This window comes from Notechis scutatus, chromosome 1 (assembly GCF_049901735.1).
Source record: "Notechis scutatus isolate UNSWTSFEM ecotype Mainland chromosome 1, rNotScu1.2, whole genome shotgun sequence".
Taxonomy (NCBI): Eukaryota; Metazoa; Chordata; class Lepidosauria; order Squamata; family Elapidae; genus Notechis; species Notechis scutatus.
Genome location: NC_142009.1, coordinates 237,613,241 through 237,636,277, shown reverse-complemented (window position 1 = coordinate 237,636,277; position 23,037 = coordinate 237,613,241). Strand labels below are relative to the sequence as shown.

At 40.2% G+C, this 23,037-nt stretch overlaps 1 protein-coding gene across 11 annotated transcripts in view; it reads left to right on the top strand.

Annotated features, from left to right (window-relative positions):
- CHID1 (chitinase domain containing 1) overlaps nt 1-20,955 on the top strand; it is a 118,069-nt gene extending 97,114 nt beyond the window's left edge. For all 11 annotated transcript variants that reach the window (XM_087950864.1, XM_026668240.2, XM_087950859.1 and 8 more), the window contains 3 exons: nt 17,557-17,637; nt 20,085-20,127; nt 20,708-20,955. In XM_087950864.1, coding sequence (XP_087806990.1) covers nt 17,557-17,637; nt 20,085-20,127; nt 20,708-20,806 — 223 coding nt within the window. In that variant the 3' untranslated portion in view covers nt 20,807-20,955. The remainder of the gene's footprint in view (nt 1-17,556; nt 17,638-20,084; nt 20,128-20,707) is intronic.
- Nucleotides 20,956-23,037: the final 2,082 nt, after the last annotated feature.

The following is a 23,037-nucleotide window of genomic DNA, read 5'->3' as shown; positions in this document are numbered from 1 at the left end:
TAAGAAATGAAATGAAGGATATTGTACAACAATTTGTACGGGCGTCCTCTGTGACAAGAAGATGCCGATGCGCCTGAAGGCGAAAATCTATAACTCTGTGGTGCGCCCGTGGCCATATACGGCGCAGAGTGCTGGCCGACGACCAAAGAAGTCAAAGCAGACTCCAGACAATGGAGATGCGAATGCTCCGATGGTCGGTAGGCCTCACCCTACTCGATTGCGTCAGGAGACGAAGAAGTGCGTAGACGGTTCAACGTCGTGCCCATCCCCGGTCATGAGGCAGTCCCGGCTACGATGGTTCGGCCATGTGAGTCGCGCCAAGGAAGAATCCATCATCAAATCTGCGATGAAGGTGACTGTCGGAGGAGCGAGACGCGCGTGGTAGACCTAAGCAACGCTGGATGGACACGATCAAGGCCGACCTAGAGATCGCGAAGGCAGACCCGACATACGTGGCAGACAGAGAGGCGTGGAAGCAATACTCAAGGACATTAGCGGACCTCGCCAGAGCGCGGGACAACGCTGAAGAAAAAGAAGAAGAAGAAGAAGTACAACAATTTGTACACTCTGTTAAGACTTCTTTTTGGTATCAGAATGTAGATTGACCTCTTTCAAACTTTTTTGGCTGTGTTCTCCAGATTTTCTAGGACCTTTACTTATCTTTAATCTTTTGCGCATGTGTTTGAGAGAGAGAGAGAGAGAGAAAGAGAGAGAGAGAGGTGGGATTCAAAATTTTTACTACCGGTTCTGTGGGCATGGCTTGTTTGGGGGGCATGGCTTGGTGGTCGTGTGACTGGGTGGGCGTTGCCAACTTGGCAAGGTGGTGCGGCACCTTGCTGCAAGTGATGTCGAATTGGCCATGCCCATTCAGTCACAGGACCGATGCTGCAGAGACAGGGTGATTTCCTACGTACCTTCCCCCCCCTCCACCTTTGGGCTGACAAAAAAAAAAGGCCCAACTAAAGATCGCGACTGCCTGCCGAGTTTGCCTGCTCTCCTCCTTCTCTACCTGTTTGTTCTGTATGGCCGAGGAGGAGGAGGAAAGCAGCCAACTGGTTGGGGAAGGCTTCTTGCGCTGTGAAAGAGGTGGCTGGAGGTGACTCTTTTTCGGTCTCCAGCCACCTCTTTCAGCGCAAGAAACCTCCCCCAACCAGCCAGCTGCTCTCCTCCTTCTCTGCCTGTTTGTTCTGTATGGCCAAGGAGGAGAACAGCCAGCCGGTTGGGGGAGGCTTCTTGTGCTGCGAAAGAGACGGCTGGAGACCAAAAAAGAGTCTCCTCCTACCACCCCTTTTTCGGTGCAAGAACCCTGTAGCTGCCATTCCACTTCTCCAATGGGCCAGCACATGTTGTGCTTTTTTTGGTGGGGCTGGAGAACACACGGCAGGCTTCTTGCAGCAAAAATTACCGATCTCCGGCTTCGCTCCACTTCTCCAATGGTCTGGTGCCACCCTATTCTATGCGTCGGCTGCTTTGAGTTGCTGGGCCCAGCACATAGAACAGGGCATGCTTTTGGGGGGGGGGGCTGGACTCCAGCCCCCCCAAAAAATCATGCAGCATCTGCAGGCATCTCGCGATAAGGGGGGCGAGAAGCCCTGGGACATCTGCCCACCCACCGGCTGGCTGGCTGGCTGGCTGGCTGGGACAGGCTGGGCTGGAAGAGGCGCGTCCGCCGGGAGAAGGAAGAAAGCATGCTCTGGGAGGGTGGGCAGGCAGGTGGATTTGCTGGGGCTGCTGCACATGCACACTGTATGTGTAGCAGCTGCACATGCAGTGCACATGTGCAGCAACCTCAGGACATCCGCCCGAGCTGCACCGCAGCCGCCACATGGTATGGAAAGCTAGGAAAGCGGCCGGGGCAAGTGAGCGACCGGACGACCGATTTAGTTATGATCAGAGTAGTGATCTAATGTAATCTTCTAATACTAGAGGTTCTTCTAAGTAGGGAATATCTTCTAAAGTATCTTACATGTTGATATGCTTAGTTGATACATTTAGTTATGCTTTTTGGCTCTTCTAGGTTTTGGCAAACAATGTTCATAACAAACAGTGGGTTTGCATTTGCAACCATGTAGTAGCTTAACAACAGCCTCGTGAAACATTGTAAAATTGGGTCATGACTATCCCATTTTATTATTGTTGCAATTTTGACTATAATAGGCTGGGGTCCATTACAGTTGTAACTCAAGGACTAACTATACAGTCTGAAATGTTTTAAAAGGGAAAACAATCTCATGATTGATTAATTAGAATGTGTGAAGTCTGTTCTATACTTGCTTTCGCAGTTAAGAACTTCTGATGATGGTAACTTACAAAATTCACCTTTCAAAATGTGTTTAATTACCATGATTAAGTACATAGCTGGCAAGATATTTAATACTTGGAACTAATTCGTATTATGATGTTGTAGTGAAATGTGAGATTCCACTAAATGTTCTAACTGGAGCCAACTTCAGTTGTGATATGAGGTTGGTTTGTAGTATAGTACTTAATTGTAGTTAATTTGAAAATAAGATAATTGCAATGTATTTTGGTTGCTGGCAACTAAAAATAAAACCTATGTCACAGTTAATAAAAAGATCATTTTTTTTTTTTTAAATAGACAGTCTAAAAAATCAAATACAGATTTGATCCTGACTAAAGCCAAATACATTTTAAAAAAATCAAAATGCCAAGGACAGTAAAATGGATTTAGGAACTAGGTTTAATTCAAAACAAAACTATAATAGCTTTAGCACCCAAATGATAAGTAAATGCAAATACAGAAGATTGTAAAGCATTCGCCAAACTTGACACTTAAAAAAAAAAATTTGGTTTGGCCTTCTAGGGATAGCATTTAAGTAGCTACAATATCTTCATTTTCTTGCAGTAGAATGTTTTTGAATCCTAGAAGTATTCAGGACTCAGAAAAATCTTTTTGCCTTTGATACCCACTTCACTTGAGACTTCTCTGCTATATTGAGAACAACTGCAGCTGCACAATATGTTTTAACTGACATAGATTAATTTGAATTGATCAACGCACAAAGAACATTGAATTTGCAAAGTTAGTTGAAATACCCTGCATGTTAGTCTTTAAATCACATACATCTCCTATGGGGGATGCAGAAATGACAAAGTAGAAACAGTTACATTTGGTTGCATGACGGTACAGCCAATATGGCTTTCTGCTGTATTTTGTGTGTGGGTGTGTATGTGCTTCCTTTATAGTTATGATGCCAATAATTTGCAACTGACTGCATTATTATCATTTTATCTTTTACCTATATAGATTGCTAGGTGCATTTCAGAAATGTATAGTACAGGTTGACAAAGTTTGGGCTTTGAAAGAATAACACACATTTGCAGATGCTCCGTAGCTTTAAGCAAAGAATGTAGCTTTTAACTGAAGCCTATATACAGTTGTGCTCATAAGTTTACATACCCTGGCAGAATTTATGATTTCTTGGCCATTTTTCAGAGAATATGAATGATAATACAAAAACTTTTCTGTCACTCATGATTAGTGGTTGGCTGAAGCCATTTATTATCAATCAACTGAGTTTACTCTTTTTATATCATAATGACAACAGAAACTACCCAAATGACCCTGATCAAAAGTTTATATACCCCAGTTCTTAATACGGTGTATTGCCCCATTTAACATCAATGACAGTTTGAAGTCTTTTGTGGAATGTGTGGATGAGGATCTTCATCTTTTCAGATGGTAAAGCTGCCTATTCTTCCTGGCAGAAAGCCTCCAGTTCCTGTAAATTCTTGGGCTGTCTTGCATGAACTGCACATTTGACATCTCCCCAGAGTGGCTTAATGATATTGAGGTCAGGAGACTGAGATGGCCACTCCAGAACCTTCACTTTATTCTGCTATAGCCAATGACAGGTCGATTTGGCCTTGTGTTTAGGAATGTCCAAGTACGTCCCATGCGCAGCTTCCGGGCTGATGAATGCAAATTTTCCTCCAGTATCATACTGGATAACATACTGCATTCATCTTGCCATCAATTCTGACCAAATTTCCTGTGCCTTTGTAGCTCACACGTCCCCAAAACATCAGCAATCCACCTTCGTGTTTCACAGTAGGAATGGTGTACTTGACTCGTCTCCAAATGTAGCCTTTATGGTTGTGGCCAAAAAGCTCAATTTTGGTCTCATCACTCCAAATGACTTTGTGCCAGAAGGTTTGAGGTTTGTCTCTGTGGTGTTTGGCGTATTATAAGCGGGATACGTTGTGGCATTTGCCTAGTAACGGCTTTCTTCTGGTGACTCGACCATGCAGCCCATCTTTCTTCCAGTGCCACCTTATTGTGCATCTTGAGACAGCCACACCACATGTTTTCAGAGAGTCCTCTATTTCACCTGAAGTTATTTGTGCATTTTTCTTTGCATCCCGAACAATTTTCCTGGCAGTTGTGGCTGAAATTTTAGTTGCTCTACCTGACCGTGGTTTGGTTTCAACAGAACCCCTCATTTTCCACTTCTTGAGTAGTGTTTGAACACTGCTGATTGGCATTCTCAATTCCTTGGATGTCTTTTTATATCCCTTTCCTGTTTTATACGGTTCAACTACCTTTTCCCGCAGATCCTTTGACAATTATTTTGCTTTCCCCATGACTCAGAAGCCAGAAACGTCAGTGCATCACCGGATGAAAGATGCAAGGGTCTGTCAGGAGTCCAGGAACTCATTGACCTTTTATACACACACACTAATTACAAGCAAACAGATCACAGGTGAGGTTAGTTACCTTTAATAGCCATTCAAACCCTTTTGTGTCAACCTGTGTGCATGTTATCAGGCCAAAATCACCAGGGTATGTAAACTTTTGATCAGGGTCATTTGAGTAGTTTCTGTTGTCATTATGATATAAAAGAGTAAATACAATTGATTGATAATAAATGGCTTCAGCCAACCACTAACCATGAGTGAAAGAAAAGTTTTTGTGTTACCATTCATATTCTCTGTAAAATGGCCAAGAAATCATAAATTCTGTCAGGGTATGTAAACTTAGGAGCATAACTGTAAATCTGGGACTGGATTAGTTTCTGGAAATGCCAACATGATCTTGCTGACATAACTATAGCCTTGCTTATTCATTCACTTTTCATGATTATCTGGTAAATTACTTCACCCCATTCTTGGGTTATTATATTGTTTGATTTTTGGGGGGATATTTTAAATTTTCAATCTGTTATAAATCCGTTTGTGTTACTGTGTGTAAAAGGCAATTACATTTTTGGTTGACAAAGGCAACCTCAACTAGTTGCACTGTGCTAGGAAAGCACTGGTTGTTTCTAAATTAGTTTTTAGATCAGAAAGCATGTCCTATGAGCTGAACCCATCCACTCTTTCCATCAAAACGGCAAGAAGCTTCTCTTTTAACTACAGAAAAGCAAGCCAAGCATTCAAACTTCTCACAAGAACTGGCGAACTATTTGGAGAACGGTAGGCACCCTGTTCTTGGACTTAGATTTAAAAAGCTTCCCAAAGCATCATGAGAATGGGGTGCACAATTGGGAGAATGGTGTGAGCAGGCTCAGGGCAGCCTGCTGTAGCCAACGGCTAGATCATATGGAATAGAGTCAGGCTGGGCACCCCTCGTCAACAGTGGGAGGAAAACAGTAAAGGTGAGCGCAGCAGGACTCTGGTAGGCAGGTTGGTGGGAGAAACTGGGCTTTGCACAGTGATGCTAGGAATGGGCTGGCCCAAGTGTAGCTTAAGCCTTAAGGCAGCATTTCTCAGAGGCAACAGGGGTTGAAGTAGAGGCTTGAGGGCAGGAGAAACTGCCTGAAACTTCTGAAGGCCCCTGGCTTCTGCTTCAGCCTCAACTCCAGTGCTGTCAATTAATACTGCTGTGGAGAGCAACCAAAAGGGATGTTGGAGGAGGAGGGATGCATGTGAGGGAAGTTATAAGTTTGGGTTAGCTGCCAAGAATCCAAGTTTTGATCACATGACCGGGGAGGGACTGCAATAGCCATAACTTCAGACATGGGTTGTATATCCCTTTAGAGCTATCGTAAATTCAAATGGTTGCTGAATGAATGAGGACCACCTAGATAACAGTTTATAACATTATTCACTTTATAAACTGAATTTTATCTTGTTGGCCTCCTGCCCTCTGAAACTGCTGTTTCGTTTATCAACACATAATGCGAACCAAGGTAGGTTACGTGAGGGATGAACTACAAAAGTGTGTTTCCTAGTACAGGGGTCTCCAACCTTGGCAACTTTAAGCTTGGAGGACTCCAACTCCCAGAATTCTCCAGCTAGCTTTGCTGGCTGGGGAATTCTGGGAGTTGAAGTCCTCCAGGCTTAAAGTTGCAAAGGTTGGAGACCCCTACACTAGTGAATTTTTCCTATAAGCCTTTTATCTTTGAAATTGTTTAGCACTTTGTAAATTTCTCAAAGCTACTTGCAGCAATTATGCACTAGAGGGAGGTATATTTCCACTACTGAAGGGATTAAAATTTAAATTAAGAATCTACAACACATGCTTTTTAAGACCTGAATAATCAGCTAATCAGGAGGGGATAGGGACCTTTTTTAAAAAACAGATTTTTTTCATGAATACATAAGAACATTGCTTTTTTATGTAAAAACAAGCCCGGTCCTACTATTATATTTGGTTTGATCTGTCCCTGGATTCTTTAAATTAGAGGCTGGCAACATGGACATTTCTGATTTAAAGCCAACAAACTTAAAATGGTTCCCGCCCAATCCCTACATGAAATATTTTTAATGGCTGGAATCTTCAATACCGTGCAATCTTTTGAGTTTTCAGTATGCTTGGGTGAGAGCTTGAGGGTGAAATTGCCAAAACTTCTTCACATATAGTGATATCAAAAGATTTCAATTCTTCTAATGGTTTTAAATTTTCCATCCTTTGACCCTGATGCCATTATGACTGCACACAGAAACTAGTAGTGGTATTTTCTACTGGTTTGGCCAAGTAGCTCCGAGGATCATCTGTGAGCAAACCAGTTTGCTCCGATGATCAGCTGCTGGGTCCTCCCACCTGCCCCGGCTCTATACTGACCTTTATTTCCTGCTTTTTAACCTCAGCTGCTTCACATGGCACAGCTGATTGCATCACACAGCATCAGCATCAAAACAGCATCAGCTGTTTTACACACAGAGCTTGCAGCAGAAGATGAGTTGCAAACGCTACCGAAATTGTAGGAATTTTTTTTTGAAACCCACCACTGACTGAAACAATTGTCAACTCTTAAAGAGGCATCTTCTTGCTCCCCAGATGTTTTAGACCAAGGCTGTCAAACTCCCGCCCCGTGGGCTGGATGTGTCTCGCACTGGCCACACCCACGCCCGGTTTAACGAAGGGCGGAAAAGTTCCGGTGCATCACATGACACCGCCGTGACCCCATGAGTTTGACATCCCTGTTTTAGACTCAACCATCCCTTGCCATTAGCCAAGGTGACTGCAATGAATGATAGCTGGTCCAGAGCATTTGGAGAGCATCAGTTTTGCTTGTCCCTGCTTTAAGCTAGGGAAGGAGGTTAGGTCTACCTTTTGCTGCATTGCCTCCCTGAGCTGTTTGAAGAAATATTGGGTGTAACTTTAGCAAGTGGGCAGCTGTCAAACAAAGTATCCGTCAAAACGAACCGCACTATGCACAGACAGCAACACAGATGGAGCTCACTATTGTTTGTCTATCTTCAGCTAAAAAAAAATGTTTGCATAAAAATATTTGTGAAAAATAGTTTACTCCTGAAAATTACACACAAAAATGGGGGGTAAAATGCACTTGAAGGGTATTTTAAAAGCAGTCCTAAGGGAAATTTAGCTTTCTAAAATATGAATTGGAGAAATTTACATGAAAAAGGAAGATGGCAAGGATATGTGGGTGAAAAGGATGTGTTATGACTGCTTAAAAAGTCCATGTGTATTCGTAATGTCAGGTGAATATATATTATATAAACAGTTGTAGTTTACATGAATATGCATACACACACAGAGAGAGTCCCAAATATATTATTTGTATGGATAGTTACACTAATCAAATTTGTACCTGACTAGACGTTCAGTTAAATTTTCTGGTTTTTGGAAAATCATCATTTCCTAAGAGCATTTCCAAGAGAAGCTCTGCATGTGTATATAACAACATGTGCATACAAGGTCAGTTTTTCTTGATGCTTTTTCCATGCCAAACCACACTGTTCCTTTAAATAAGTAAAATTAAAAGCTCGAGATAGAACTGACAGCAGCACATTGCTGACCTTAACTGATTTCAAACACTAAGCAGACTCAGATCTGATCAGTATTTGCTTGAAAGATCACCAGAGACCCCTGGACCTGGAACTCTGAATTTTGGATAAGGGAAAAAAATAGCCCCAAGATCATTTCCACACAAAGAATTTCTGCCAGTTCGAAATAGTTCTACCTGTGTAGATGAAGTTGGCTCATTTCAAGGGCTGAGTTAGCTCTTCTCTGTACTGATTTATTGCAAACTGGAGAAAATCTGAGCTCTTTTGCAATGCTGGAACTTTGGGGCCATCCATTTCCCTATTGGTGGAAGCCTTCATCTCTCCTAGGTTCCAGCTCCTGACCTTAGATGAGTCTCTCTTGGTGCAAAGCAGTCACTTGAAACCTCCCAAGCAATATAGCTGTTTGTAAGTCAACTGACCCCTCCTGGCAAAAGGGAAAATAGGTAGAATTACATCTCTTTGCCTGACCTGCTATGTGAGGAGAAAAGTTGCAAGAATCTGAAAATATTTTATAAAAATAGTTTTGAGGGTAGAAATTGAAACAAAAAATTGTTTCAACATCTACCCTCAAAATGGCGCTATAGGGCATTGCACACCAGAACAACTAGACACAAGGACAGTTTTTTCCCTCACATGCCATCACTCTGCTACACAACTAATCCTCACAATGCTGTCAAATTATTTAGTAAGGCTGTATTATTATTCTCATCTTTCCTATTACCAATCTCCTTTTCTACTTATGACTATAATTTTGTTGCTTGTATCTTTATGGTTTATACTGTTTTATTTAGTTTCCTAGTATGATTTATGTTGATTGCTTATTTAGTATCCAATGATTATCACTAAGTGTTTTATGTTGCGATTTATGATGAATTTATTTTTATGATGACTCTGATCATGATTTATCACTTATAGCTTTTATGTACACTGAGAGCTTATGCACGAAGACAAATTCCTTGTGTGTCCAATCACACTTGGCCAATAAAGAATAAAGAAAGAAATAGTCAAACTAGCTGGAGAAGGCCAGTTATGTTTTAAAATGGAATTCCTGGAGTTTCTGAATATAATTGATATAATTGATTAGAAAGGCTGGGAAAACCAATTGGTTGCTAGGCTGTTGGTAGGATATAGCTAAGTGTTTGTGCTTTTATATGATGGCTCTTTCTTTTTCTTTCTCTTTCTTTCTTTCTTTTTTCTTTTCTTTTCTTTTCTTTTCTTTTCTTTTCTTTTCTTTTCTTTCTTTTCTTTCTTTCTTTCTTTCTTTCTTTCTTTCTTTCTTTCTTTCTTTCTTTCTTTCTTTCTTCCTTCCTTCCTTCCTTCCTTCCTTCCTTCCTTCCTTCCTTCCTTCCTTCCTTCCTTCCTTTCTTTCTTTCTTTCTTTCTTTCTTTCTTTCTTTCTTTCTTTCTTTCTTTCTTTCTTTCTTTCTTTCTTTCTTTCTTTCTTTCTGCCATCTCTCATGTAATTGTCCAGACTAACAACACAGATGCAAAGGAAAAATACTAATTTATTTATTTCCTTTCCTTCCTTTCTTTCAGAGGAGATTTTTCTCTGAAATCTGCAGCAGCTGTGAGGGTGGGGCACTGAATAACATTTTTGCACAGCTTGGAAGAGAACTGATCACAGGCAGTCCTTATGTAGTAACTGCCTCATTTAATAATGTTACAACAGTGATGGGGAAGTAACTTTACAATCAGTTTTCCCATTTGCAACCTTCAAAGGTCTGCAAAACTAAAGAAAGCTAATGCAAGATCTTAAGCAATATTGCAGTTTCACTTAGCAACTGCTTCATTTTAGCAATTGAGTTGCGAGTCCCAGTTGTGGTTGCTAAATGAGGACTATCATAGTATATAGCAATGGCAATAGTACTTAGACTTACTGTATATACCACTTCATAGTGCTTTACAACCCTCTCTAAGCGGTTTACAGAGTCACATATTGCCCCCAACAATCTGGGTCCTCATTTTACTGACCTTGGAAGGATGGAAGGTTGAGTCAACTTTAAGCCATGTCAGGATCCAGCTTCAAGCTGTGGGCAGAATTTGCCTACAATACAGTGTTGCATTCTAACTGCTGGGTCACCACCGGACTGATAGCACTGAGGAGAAACTAGGTTGATTTCAAACTTGTGATGACCCAGGGTGTGGCACAAAAGCAACAAAGTCACAAAAGTAGGTAAAATCCCTTTAATACCTCCAACTTGTCCACTTATCTTCATCTGGAGAAGAAAACTCTCCCAGGAACAGTCTTTAAGGGGTGGAAATTCAGTCCAAACCCAAAGTACATATAATTATAAATAAAAATCAACACAAACCATGCTGCAGCAATTAACAGGACAGGGCAGGATAAGGAATTGCAGACTTCAAAAGCTAATGAAACACACATAGTTGGGAGGATACCAGAACCCAGATAAGCCTCGGCAAACAAAGGTAATTCACGCTCTGCTTCCAGCAAGGTGCTGTGCGCAAACACCCTTTTTAAATCCTGTTTTCCCAGCTGCAGCCAATGAAGGGAATCAGGGCCCTTTTCTCCCACATAACTCACGTTGCTCCCTTCTCCGTTCCTCCATGCGTGCCCTAGGATGAAGAGGGGGTGGGCCTGGGTCTTCCTCTGAATGTCCTCTCCCTTGCTCTACAACTTCCCTGCTCTGCCCAGCCAGACTGTGCCCTTCCCCAGTTTCTTCCACAGCCACCAGAGCCACACTCCCACTCCCTGTCACCTGTTCGACCTCCCCCTCTGAATCAGATTCCAACAGGGGCATGACAAAACTGCTTTGCAAGGATCAGACAGTGAAAACGGTGGATGTGTGGAAGTATCCTAAGAAATCCGGGTGTGAATATTGATAAGACACAAGTGCTGTATATGTACTTTGAGATCTTCGGTTATGAAGATCAGTAATTATATGGTCATTGATTAGGTTAAAAAAATGATTAAGTAGATAAAAATTATACTTTTGTAAGATCGGTGTTGAATCCCGTTCTTTGGTAGAACTTCTGAATCATTGATTTAGTTTGCTGAAAGGGCAAGTGATGTTATTTTCATGCTGTTTATTCAATAACTTAAATGTCATATCCTGTATCATTTATTACGGTGTCCCTGTACAGTGGGGAACAAATGAAGGTCTCTAACAAAAAGAAGTTCCACCCAGACTGTGTGCTTTTAGGAATACTTTGCAGTAAAGGATACATATAAAATGAAAGAAACAAATATTAATCCTCTGCTCTGGATAGTACATGTAGTCCTCGACTTACAACAGTTTGTTTAGTGACCAAAGTCACAACAGCAGTGAAAAAAAGTGACCTATGACCATTTTTCACACTTGCGACCATTAGCAGCATCCCCATGATCACCTGATCAAAATTCGGACGCTTGGCAACTGTCTCACATTTATGAAGGTTGCAGTGTCACGGGGGTCATGTGGCCAGCTTTTGTGACCTTCTGACAAGCAGAGTCAATGAAGAAGCCATGATTCACTTAAAAGCCGTGTTAGTTACTTACAATTGCAGTGATTCACTTATTGCAAGAAAGTTCTTAAAATGGAGCAAATCTCACTTAACAACTCTCTTGTTTAGCAATAGAAATTTTGGAGCTCAATTGTGGTCGTAAGTCAAGGACTACTTATAATATGTGGACTTCAACTTACCGAATCCTCCAGCCAGCCAGCCAGCCAACATTTTGGGAGTTGAATTCTACACATCTTTAACATGCCAATGTTGAGAAACACTGATGTATTGAATGCAAGTCAGGTGCTTTAGTACTGAAGTAGGTACTTAAGAAGTAAATATAGTAGGGGGGGGGGGGGGGGGGGGGGGGGGGGGGGGGGGGGGGGGGGGGGGGGGGGGGGGGGGGGGAGGGGGGGGAAAAGAGAAGAAAAGGTTGTGTTGCTTTCCAGTTGTGAATCTACAAACTAGGCAGGGGCATGCATGGGAGATCTCAAAAAAGCTACAATCATGGCTATGACCACATGGTTGAAACTTTACCCCTTGTTATGTGTGATGCCCCACTCCTTTTTCCCATTGTGGCCCCCATGCTGTCTTTCTTTTTATTACTTATGAACAGCCCTGAAGAGAGCTGTAAATTAGCCCTGAGAATTCTAAGGAAACTTGTTAAAGAACAATCCCAGGATTATTTGAGGAAAGAAAAACATTGCTGACATCTGACATCACTTTATCAAAATGGGGCATCCATTCCTTTTTATATGCTTATTTTTCCCCCATTACTGGACCATAAAATAGTTGGAAAGAAGATAATGAAAGGTTCTAGAAAAAGAAGAAGAAAATAGGTGAGAGCTGAAAATATAGGCCTGTATGTTTCACCTTTGGTTGCCATAAAATTATATTGAAATATTTTCCATTGCTGAGAATTGAAGTCATGCATAGTTATTAAATTACTGTGTCCTTTGTCAATTACTGACTTCCTGGAATGTTTTAGAACTTGAGCATTTTTTACACCCAGCAAAAAACCATCTTGTATAAATCCTGCCATCCAACAATAATAATAAATCCTTTATCTTATGGGCCCTGTCTTTCATTTTAAATGCATTACAGTGTGTGCTGTTTTATGGATCTGGCTGAATTAGTAATTTTCTTTGGGTCAAATATTTAAAGAGGAGTGTTGTTCCTTTTTTACTAACCCCGTGTCTTCATTTCTAATCAATATAAATGAATTAGAGTAAAACTATGTGAAATCAAAACTGAAGCAAGATAAGACTTGTAAAGAGGAGGAGAAGTTTCTAAAATCCATTATAAAGATTAGTGCCTCTGCAATATAAGCATGTAGTATAGAAATGCTTATGCATATATTTCTATGTTTAAAGCAGCCTTCTCCCTCTCGTAAATTATACAGCTATCTCGCCTCAAACATTTCTATTTAAACATAGAGAATATCTGCCATTTTAATCTTCCAACAGAAAAAGGAAATTCCCAGAAGCCCCAACCAACTCTGATTTAGTAACACATATCAACTTGTGCTGGAGAGGTTTCTTTAATGACTTGATATTCAGCAGCACTAGATCCAGACTGAAGGGCTAAAAGATGCTTATAAAATACACCCTGGGAATCACGTATGTCTATAAAAAGGAACAGCCTTTTACCTACTTAGACTATTTTTCTTTTACCCACATCTGCCACCATATTTCCTGTCTCTTCGGAGAACTAGTGACAGCTCCACAGCTACCTTCTTCCCTCAGCAGACGCATCTTACTTGTGCCATTACATACTTGGTGAAATATTGCACATGCAATAATTTTATGTTGCTTTCCTCTAATAATAATAATATCTGACTTCTCTGTAATGACAATAAAACAAATGTCTGTTCCCAAACTAATCTGGGTCTACTCTTTTATCCCGGGAATTTGAATTTACAGGCTAAGCAGTAATAGACATACTTAGGCAAGACAAGATAAAGTGTTAGTTTTATCACTGAGTCATCTCAAATTCAGATTCTGGAAAATCCAGGATGTCTGGCCCAGATTCAGAAACTCTTGTCAACATCATAGTAAGCTGTCAATGAGCTTGCTACTTTTTCATTGCAGTCAATGCCATAATGTAAGAGTAAAGATGGGAAACAGGTGTGTGTGTTTTTTCAGTTTATCCTCCCTCCCCAAAGACATTGATTTTGTACTCTGGAATCTGATAAGTCGATGGCATACCACTTGCAATAATCAAAAGCTAACAAAACTAGATGTAGAAGATGATTCTACAAGATACCCATCTTCAGAGCTTAAGCAAGTTGGAAGAATGTGTGCTTGGTCTGAGGTGACGGAGGCTGCTAAAGACATGTGTCTCTTAATCTGCTCTTTCCTTGAAACAGCAGATGGAAGTGGTTTCAAGAGTAATGTTGGAAACAGAAACAAGGGTTGCTTCCTAGTAAAAGATGGGTTCCCTTCTGTAATCTCAACCCTATATACAGTATGCTTTCTTTCATTATGGAGCGAAGGCGATCAATTCAAGATTTACAGTATTCTAAATGTGATGAGCATGGTATAAAATTTTTACATGTTCTGTTAAATTGACCATGTTGTACAAAACACTACTTCATTTGTAGTCTATGGAAACCTGTGATACTGCCCTTATAGAGTTCCAGTAATTAACTCTTTTTTTTTTCTGTTTCATTTTGTTTGCTTTCTTTACTTGCATGCTACTGAATCACCAAACAATTCTAGGCATCTTAAAACAAAGTTAGCACCTTAAAGGAGAGCACAAATGCATAACATGAAGTAATAACATTCCTGATCATTCACTCATTCATTCTTTGTTTGCCAGCAGTTTTATCATGTCCTTTTGGAAAGCTCTTCACTCTTACACAAACCACAAACATGTCAGGCTGCCCTCCCCATCATTTGTACTGCACCCTGCCACAATCCTGAGAGGGAGGGGGATGGGGAGGAAAAGGACCTCTTGTAAAAGGAGGATGGGGGGGGAGAGACCAGCACAGACAGGAAGCAGAGGTGTGAAACCAGCTTCATCTGGCCCACCTTCAAGGACTTTTGGGTGGCCAGGACATGGGAATGGAATCTTAACTGCTTCTCAAAGTGTCCTGTTCTGAAATCCAGCTACCACCCTATTGGGCACTGACAAACTGGTCAAAGCGGGGAGAGCTTCAGATCTGACCTTGCTTTCGCTGCATCCAGTTGTCTCTAGTAAAAGAGCCTTGTAACCTACTGATGGAACCAAACGTCTTTCTTTCCTAGAGAGCTAGCTGGGGAAGAGCTCTTTGTACATGACAGCCAGTACCTTGAACTGCACCCAAAGCCTACCATAAGCTAATGCAATTTGTGCAAATGTATGTTACTTTGTTCTACCAACTGTAGTTCTGAATCATCTTGAGGATCAGCCACGTATATGATTAGCTGCAGTAATCCAAGTGCAGGTGATAAACCTGAGGGGTATTGATGCAAAAATGTTGTGGTCCAGGAAAAGTCAGAACTGAGGTGCCAGATGCTTTGCAGATAAGCTCTGCTTTTAATGGCTTTCACTTGTTTCAGTAGGTGCCACAAATCCAGGGGGATTCTTCCCCCTTCCCAGATAGTGTACTTGCTCTTTCAGTGCCACCCTATTTAAAGTCAAATATGGAGCTGTTTTTGAATCATGATCAATGTTATTGAATGCAACAGATCCATCAAGAGGCCCACTTTTCCCCCATCAAGGTCCTGATATAGGTTATCCACAAGAGCGACCACAGCAATTTCCATCCGATGCCAAGGCACGGAGCCACACTGGAAGGAGCCCATATAATCTGCTTCCAGAGGGAGTCTCTGTAATGGCCTCACCATCACCACCACTTTTCAATAATATACAGAGCCATGATGGCACAGTGGTTAGAATGCAGTAAGGCAGGCTAACTCTGCCCACAGCCAAGAGTTCGATCCTGACCAGCTCAAGGTTGACTCAGCCTTCCAACCTTCCAAGGCTTTCAATAGTGATGTTGGTCATGCAGAGGACTTTAATTATCTTTACATTGTTGTATCAATAGATAGCATAGTGGGTTCATGTCAAATATGGCTTCAAACATCAATTATAAAAACTTTGCTTCTATTTAGAATTACATTTTTGAAAATTAAGCTGCTGCCATGTATTTTTAAAAAAAACCTGCAGTTTTCCATTTCTGCAAACATATTCATAGTATCAGTTGAAATTTCAGATGAGCTAAGCTGATTATTATTTGATGGAAATCAGTTTACTTTAGAATGGAAAGAGAAGTTTGGTAAAATATATAGTTAAGGTTGATTGCTCTGAATATAATTACAAGTAGAAAAATTCTTCTGTGCAGTATCTTATGTTAATTGTAGGGATGATTTAAGGAGGATTTAGAAAATGAAAAATGAGTAATTCATGTAAAAATGAGGAGAGATCTGCAGATTTGCTCAGCCTGGATAACCAGCACTTTTGGTCCCCAATAACAAAATTGTATTTCTCTGAAATTTATTCTGTATGGGCGGTGATGCCTTGAAATAGTACAGAAAAATAAGATCTGAGCTTGAAACTTGTGTCAGAGATTTAGACAACCAGCACAACCTTTCCTCCCAATTTTGGGATTCAAAGAATTGAAATGGGATCACCTCTAGAGTTGTATTTCACTGCCAAAAAATGCTCTGACAATTAAATAGCCCCAGATATTAATACTGTACTATGTTTTCTTGGTACTTTCTAGCTTTCCTAGAACCCCTTAAGACAGGGATCCCCAACCTTTTCGACGCCGCGGCCCGGTTCCGGCGTCAGCTGGGCCGCGCCCGGTTCCGGCGTCAGCTGGGCGCCGCCATCTTTTTGACGAAAAATCACTTCCGATGACATCACGGAAGTGATTTTGATCAAAAAAGCGGCGCCAGCGCTCGGTGAGCTTTTCGGGTAGAAATGGCTTTCTACCGGAAAAGCTCACCAACGCTGCGCGCCATCTTTTTGACGAAAAATTGCTTTTTTACCAAAAAGATGGCGGCGCCCAGCAACCAGCGGCCCGGTAAGGCTTGTTCATGCCCGGTGCCGGTCCGCGCCCGCGGTTGGGGACCCCTGCCTTAAGAGATACATTGTTAGAGTAAGATTTTTCATTCATTCATTAAATTCCACAAATTCTCAAAACACTGCTTCCTGAACCAAGATTATTGTGTGTCTTCAGCTTACCAGAGAGAGGATAGAGAAAAGAAAGTTGTAACAGTTCAAACGAAGGCGAATGTGAACGTTGATAATGATGAATTTTGTCATAAGCAAATGCTATTGACCTTCAGAGAATATTTGCTGACATTTTAATACTATAGAGGGCAGAGTATAAAGGCCACCCACTCCGAAGAACATCATGGAATTAAAAAGAAAGAAGAGGTCATCCATTAGATTTTATTACAGCTGGGTAGCGTGTGAGTATAAGATAGCAATTTGTAAAGATCTTAGATAAACATATTACCCAGTGTTGAACTAAAACCATAGGATTATGGAAATAGCTTAAACACTGCAATGCTTTTTCATTTAGCAATAAAAGGGCTAAGAAGGGACTATGAAAAAAAGAAATAAAAAGCTTTTTTTAAAAAAAATCCCCACTAAATACTTGCAGAAATAGAGAATATTTAATGAAAGGAGGAGTATATAGCAAAATGTTTCCTATTCTACAGGGAGGTGGGTTTTTTTTCACAATCAGAGTAATATTTTTTTAAAACATAATGAGTGAATTATTCCTGAGTTGATTGGAATGTGCAGTCATGTGGTGGTAGAGCTAATGCAATGGAACATCATGCATTATATATTTGTGTGTTGGAAGATTTTATCCAGTATTAAATAAAGATAACACAAATTCTGGGAGGAAAATCTTTGACTTCAGAAATGTTCATCCTTTTTTTTTTTTTTACAAAATCTTTTTTAGATACATTGAAATATTAAAAGAGCACAAGCCTAAATTAGTCTGGACTGAAAAAATTGCTGAACACTACTTGGAATATAAAAAGTGAGTTACTATTATTTATTGTTCATTAAATTCAATAAATGGAAAACTGCTGTTCAACAATCTAAATTCATGGAAGAATGACCTTTTGACTGAAGGTAGAGAAATAAAACATCTTGTTTACTTTTAAAAGTTTCAAACAATAAAAAAATATTGGTTTTTAAGAAATTGGATAAATAGCAGAATCTTTACTGATAAGATGTCAAGTACATGTTGATCATGTAACAAAACAATAAGATGATTTTATTGTAGGTGAAGGTACTAACACTTGTTCATATTAATCCAATCCATTGTTATATGTGGCTGCATTTGTATGTGAGAGAACTGGATGTAACACATTTAATAACTCTTTTTGTTGACAACTGGATTTAAAACTTCCTTTAAGCTCAAAATATATATTAGTTTATTCTCAAGGTTTTATTTTATGAGAAAACAGAACTAAACTCATACCTATTTTTCAAGGGAAAAAACAGTCCAGAATGGTTTCTTGATCCAGATCTGAAACAGACTGTAGGTGTCAGGGTTCCAAGTAATAGATCCATCACAAGCAAAAACTCCGAGGCAGGTGGATTCCTCAAAGAATAGCTTTATTGGAAATACCATATTGGCACATATCTGATGTAAACCAACTCTGGGCCCCTTGGTTTTCACCTAATTAACAGTAAAAGTTTTCCCCTCAACCCCAAACAATGAGTCACATGGCCCAATCAATGCAGTGTCCGCTGGTCTGGTGACATCACTCCACCTTCCTCTGGCCAGATGTGTTGTGGTTTGCCGGCAGCCTGTGCAGACGGCAGCAGAATCGGACAGTGGGGAAGAAAAGGGACCAGTCCAGGAGCTTGGAGAGGACTCAGACGAGGGTCCTACGTCCAATGCAGAGATGGAGCCAGGACCATCTGGGAGTGGTGTGCTAACTCCAGAGCCTCCAGAGTCTGGCAGGCAGAGGAACCAAGGGAGTCTGTTCCCAGTCTGCATGTGTGCAGAGCTGCTAGAAGGCAGGAGCAGCTAAGACAAAAGGGGCAACTCAGGAATAAGGCTGGGAGGTGATTGCCCCTCCCATAAGGTATAAAGGACAGGGAAAGGTGAAGAAACCTTTGTAGGAAGCAAAGTCATTCGTTCTGTTTGGATTAATCCTTGAAGCTCTGTGTGGACTTTGTACTTTGGTTGGTTTTTTTAATAGTTCATTTGGCACTTTTGTTGTTGGCAGTGATTCAAAGGAGAGAAAGGTGGGTGCTTATCTTGAGGGACTGTTTGGGACTCATTATGGGCTGGGAATGAACATAATTCCCAGTGTTGAAATAAAACAAGAGTTGTTTTAACTAAGCGTGTGCTTAATTATGGTCTCGGAAGCCTTGGTCAGAACAAGGTATGAAAACATCCTTGGTTCCCAAGAGAAAGTATTTTATTTTGACTACACAACCCCAGCTATCTCTAATCCCACCCTCCCTATCCCTCGCTCCAGTGTAGCAGCACTGAAGCCTCAAGATGGCTTCGGCCAGATCAGCTTCATGGTTGACAGTAGGACATTGTAAAGGGATAAGTAGGCACCAGGTTTTGATTAGGGTTAGGGTTAGTTTTATTGTTTGTTTTATGCTTTATGTTTTTGTGGTTTCTCATGTTATAGTTTTTGGATTTTATTGTTGTTGTGAGCCAACCAGAGTTGTACTTAAGAGGGGTGGTCAAATAAATAAATCTGGTGCCATTTCCCTGCTGAAATACACTATTTTCTACATTGTAATTTGGCCCCAATGTGGGATTTGGGGAACAAATTGTTAGGCTGGTCCTATGTTGAAGGCGTAAGAGCCAAGAAGTCAATGTTGAGCAGTGCTCTGGAATATGAGAAATGACTTTTTCAGAAAACTTTGCATTCCATACCCATCCTTCTTGGATGGTTGTAAGTGGTGATTTCCTCTATTTTCCCATTCTATATTAAAGAAATAGAATGATTTAGACAAAGGTTGGCTTGTTTTTAAAGCACAGTGAATTCTTTCCCTTTTGATATTTTGCTTGAGGAAGTTTTGACTGCCTTCAATCTGTTTCCCATCAGAAAGGTTGAAGCACTTTGTTTGAAAAACATCTCAGCTGGAAAATTTATATGTCTTCATTTTGCAAGAAATCCAGGCTAAGTAAGGAAAAACTAAGAGAACCACTACCATGGGTTGAAATAATATTTTATGCATTTAATGTAGCATTTCAAATTGTAGAATGTTGTTAATTATTTTGCTAATTATAAGATGTTCTCAAGCCACAAACATTGTCCTATATTCTTTTTTTCTTTCTCAGTTGCATGCTTAGTCTCCTACCTCAATCCTATCCTCTGGTTTTGTGGAAGGAAATACATTGCAGGGAAAAAATAGCAGATGTATTTGTCACTAGAGTATCTATCTATAGAATCATATATTAACTACACTATTTCTTTCTCTCTCTTTTATTCCTTGGGCCTCCCACAGAAGTAAAGGAAACAAGCATATAGTCTTCTACCCAACTTTGAAGGTATGCTAATCTGATTTTAATGGAGTGGGTGCACCATAACTAGGAACTGGAAAGAATTTACTTTGCATTTTGATAACATTTTATCCAATGTGCTTCTAAATTCTCATTATTTTGAGATGCAACTCTCTGAGCATAAACGCATATGACAGGGAAACATATACACAGAAATATGTATGGTTGGAAACTTTTAAAAAGGTATAATGAAATTGGCAGTGGAATTGGAATAGAAGAAATTTAAGAGGGAAAAAAATAAACCGAAAGATGCCAAAACTGACAGATGTGTATGCATCTCTATTCAAAACATGAAGCTATTTTACTCATGTTCAAAGGCCAGTACATTTGTTAGTAAAATAGAGTAGCTACATTCCCTCTGTCGAGGAATAAATTGACAGATTATTAACTGGCAATTTGTAGAAGTTGTAACTCATTTAATGGTTTGTACTGATAATAAATGAAAGCTGTTTATGATATGTGATTTTTTTTTGTTTCTGTGAACCTCTCCCCCCAAACCATCCATCAGTCCCTAAAGAGTATATTCAGCAAAATTAATAATCCATAATGTTTCTCTTGTGTTTTGCAGTCCATTCAACTGCGGTTAAAACTTGCAAAGAAACTAGGCACAGGAATCGCTATCTGGGAATTAGGCCAAGGCTTGGATTATTTTTATGATTTGCTTTAAAAAAAATGTTCTTTTCTTCACTGACTCTTCATCTTCAGTCAAATGAAGGGGGTCAATGTGGGCAGGACATTTATTTTGGGGTGGCGACTATGTAATTTATATGAAACCTGCTTCAGACTTTCCAATAAAGGATATCTTTTGAGGTATTGCCTTTCTTGTACTGTGTGTAGATGAATAATTTTAAAGCAGAGAGAGACACCAATACTGGTGTGCTGGAAAGCCAGCTACAATGAAAGTAGGTAAGACATGTTTATTTTTCCATTTTTTATGCATGGAGAAGATCTATCTGCGTTGTCAATAGGAGTCAAAAATGACTTGATGGTACATAACCATAATCATTATCATGCTTAAAGGTAATTCAAAGAGTAGTGCTTGTGCTCCAATCTGGTAGAATCTTAAGAGTTCAGTAGAATTGGCCTCCAAGTACATATCAGGTTGTAACAATTAATTATTAGGTGCCTTGAGTGCCTTGAATAAACTAAACAATTTTGAGTTTAATTAGGCTGCTCATTGTTAATTACAATCAGTGTCAAATAAGGGTGAATTTAAGCCAAGTCTTGGGAATGCAGGTTCTATCTATACTGCCAAGTATATGTTGGTTTTATGCTATTTTAATGGTCTGGATTTCCCGCATCATAATCCTAGAATGATAGTTTAGTGAAGTGTTGAGGGTTCTTCTTTTAAAGATTCCTATTGCATGCTGATCCACACAACTATAATATCCTGGGAAATGTGAACAGTTGCTGATCTATGAAACCTGCAGGGTATCCATATTTTCAGAGTTTCATTAAACCAAACTGCTTTGGGGACTGCCAAATTGGGTAAGCTATTGTAAATTGCTTAAGTGCTGCTCCTGGAACCTCTTGCTCTGTGATTGTATAAATATCTCTGGTAGCACACAACTTTCCTCTTTTAGTCAAGAGGAAGCTAGCAGAAGTTCCAAAGGTAGCATTTCCTTGGATTTGGATGGATCATCAGAGACTGAAGTCTTTTAACACTTGAATTTATTTACACACATTTGTACCAACTTATTCATTGTCCTACATGTAATCCTTTTGAGAAATCTGATGTACGTCTCTTGCCCAATTCCTGCATAGCCATTTTCTTTTTGTGGGACTTTCTGTGCAGCATCTTACTCAACTTCTTGATAGGCCAAAACATCTTATTTTTCTGCTACTGCTAAATAGCAATAGCTATTTATTAACACAGACTTATATACAGTTTTACAGCTCTTTTAAGCTGTTTACAGAGCCAGCATATTGCCCCCCAAAATTTGGGTCCTCATTTTACCCACCTTGGAAGGATGGAAGGCTGACTCAACCTTGAGCCTGGTGAGATTTGAACTGCCAAATTGCAGGCAGCCGGCAGGCAGCAGAAGTAGTCTGCAGTACTGCCCTCTAACCACTGTGCCACCGTGACTCAAATACAGATGATTAACCTTTCATGCCTATGTAGCTAATTCCAGAGCTTGAGACCAAGAGGGCTTCTGAACTAGGATTGATCCAAAGGATAGTTGAACAAGCAAAAGGCTTGTCCCAAAGGTGCTTTTTCAAGAAGCAACTGGTCTTTTTTGGGGTTTTCTTTGAAGAAGTTTCGCTTCTCATCCAAGAAGCTTCTTCAGCTCTTGAAGCTTCAAGAAGCTGAAGAAGCTTCTTGGGTGAGAAACAAAATGTCTTCAAAGAAAAACCAAAAAAAAAAAAAAAAAAAGTCCAGTTGCCTCTTGAAAAAGCACCTTTGGAACAACCATTACCTGGATGACTGAGAATCTCCATAGACATTAAGCAAAGGGCTTACCTTTTGGTAGCGAAGCCCCCACTCTTGTATAAGCTGTACTTGGGAAATCTCCAGTTTGCTGAAGCTCATCTTATAGTTCTTACTAAGTTATTGAGGCCTCTGTTTGTTCTTGGCTTTGCTGTTGTCATTTGGCCTTCATTCTTACTGCAAGCTGCTGGAGCATCAAATTCATTTAGGTTAGGATTGTTTTGTATATTTTGGCTCTGTGCTGCCAGCTTGCAGTTTATCTCTAAGCAAGCACAATTATGGTGTTCGTGCTGGAAATGTGCCCTATTTTCTTGAGCAATAAGAAGTTCCAGGCACAGCACTTAGTGGCTTCCCTGAAGGAAGAGCTCGCTGGAGACTTAAGACATTCATGTAAATTACCCAGGTTAAGATAGGCAGGAATACATCATCCATTGTGTCAAAGTGAAAGTATTTTTTTCTAGTTGCTAGCC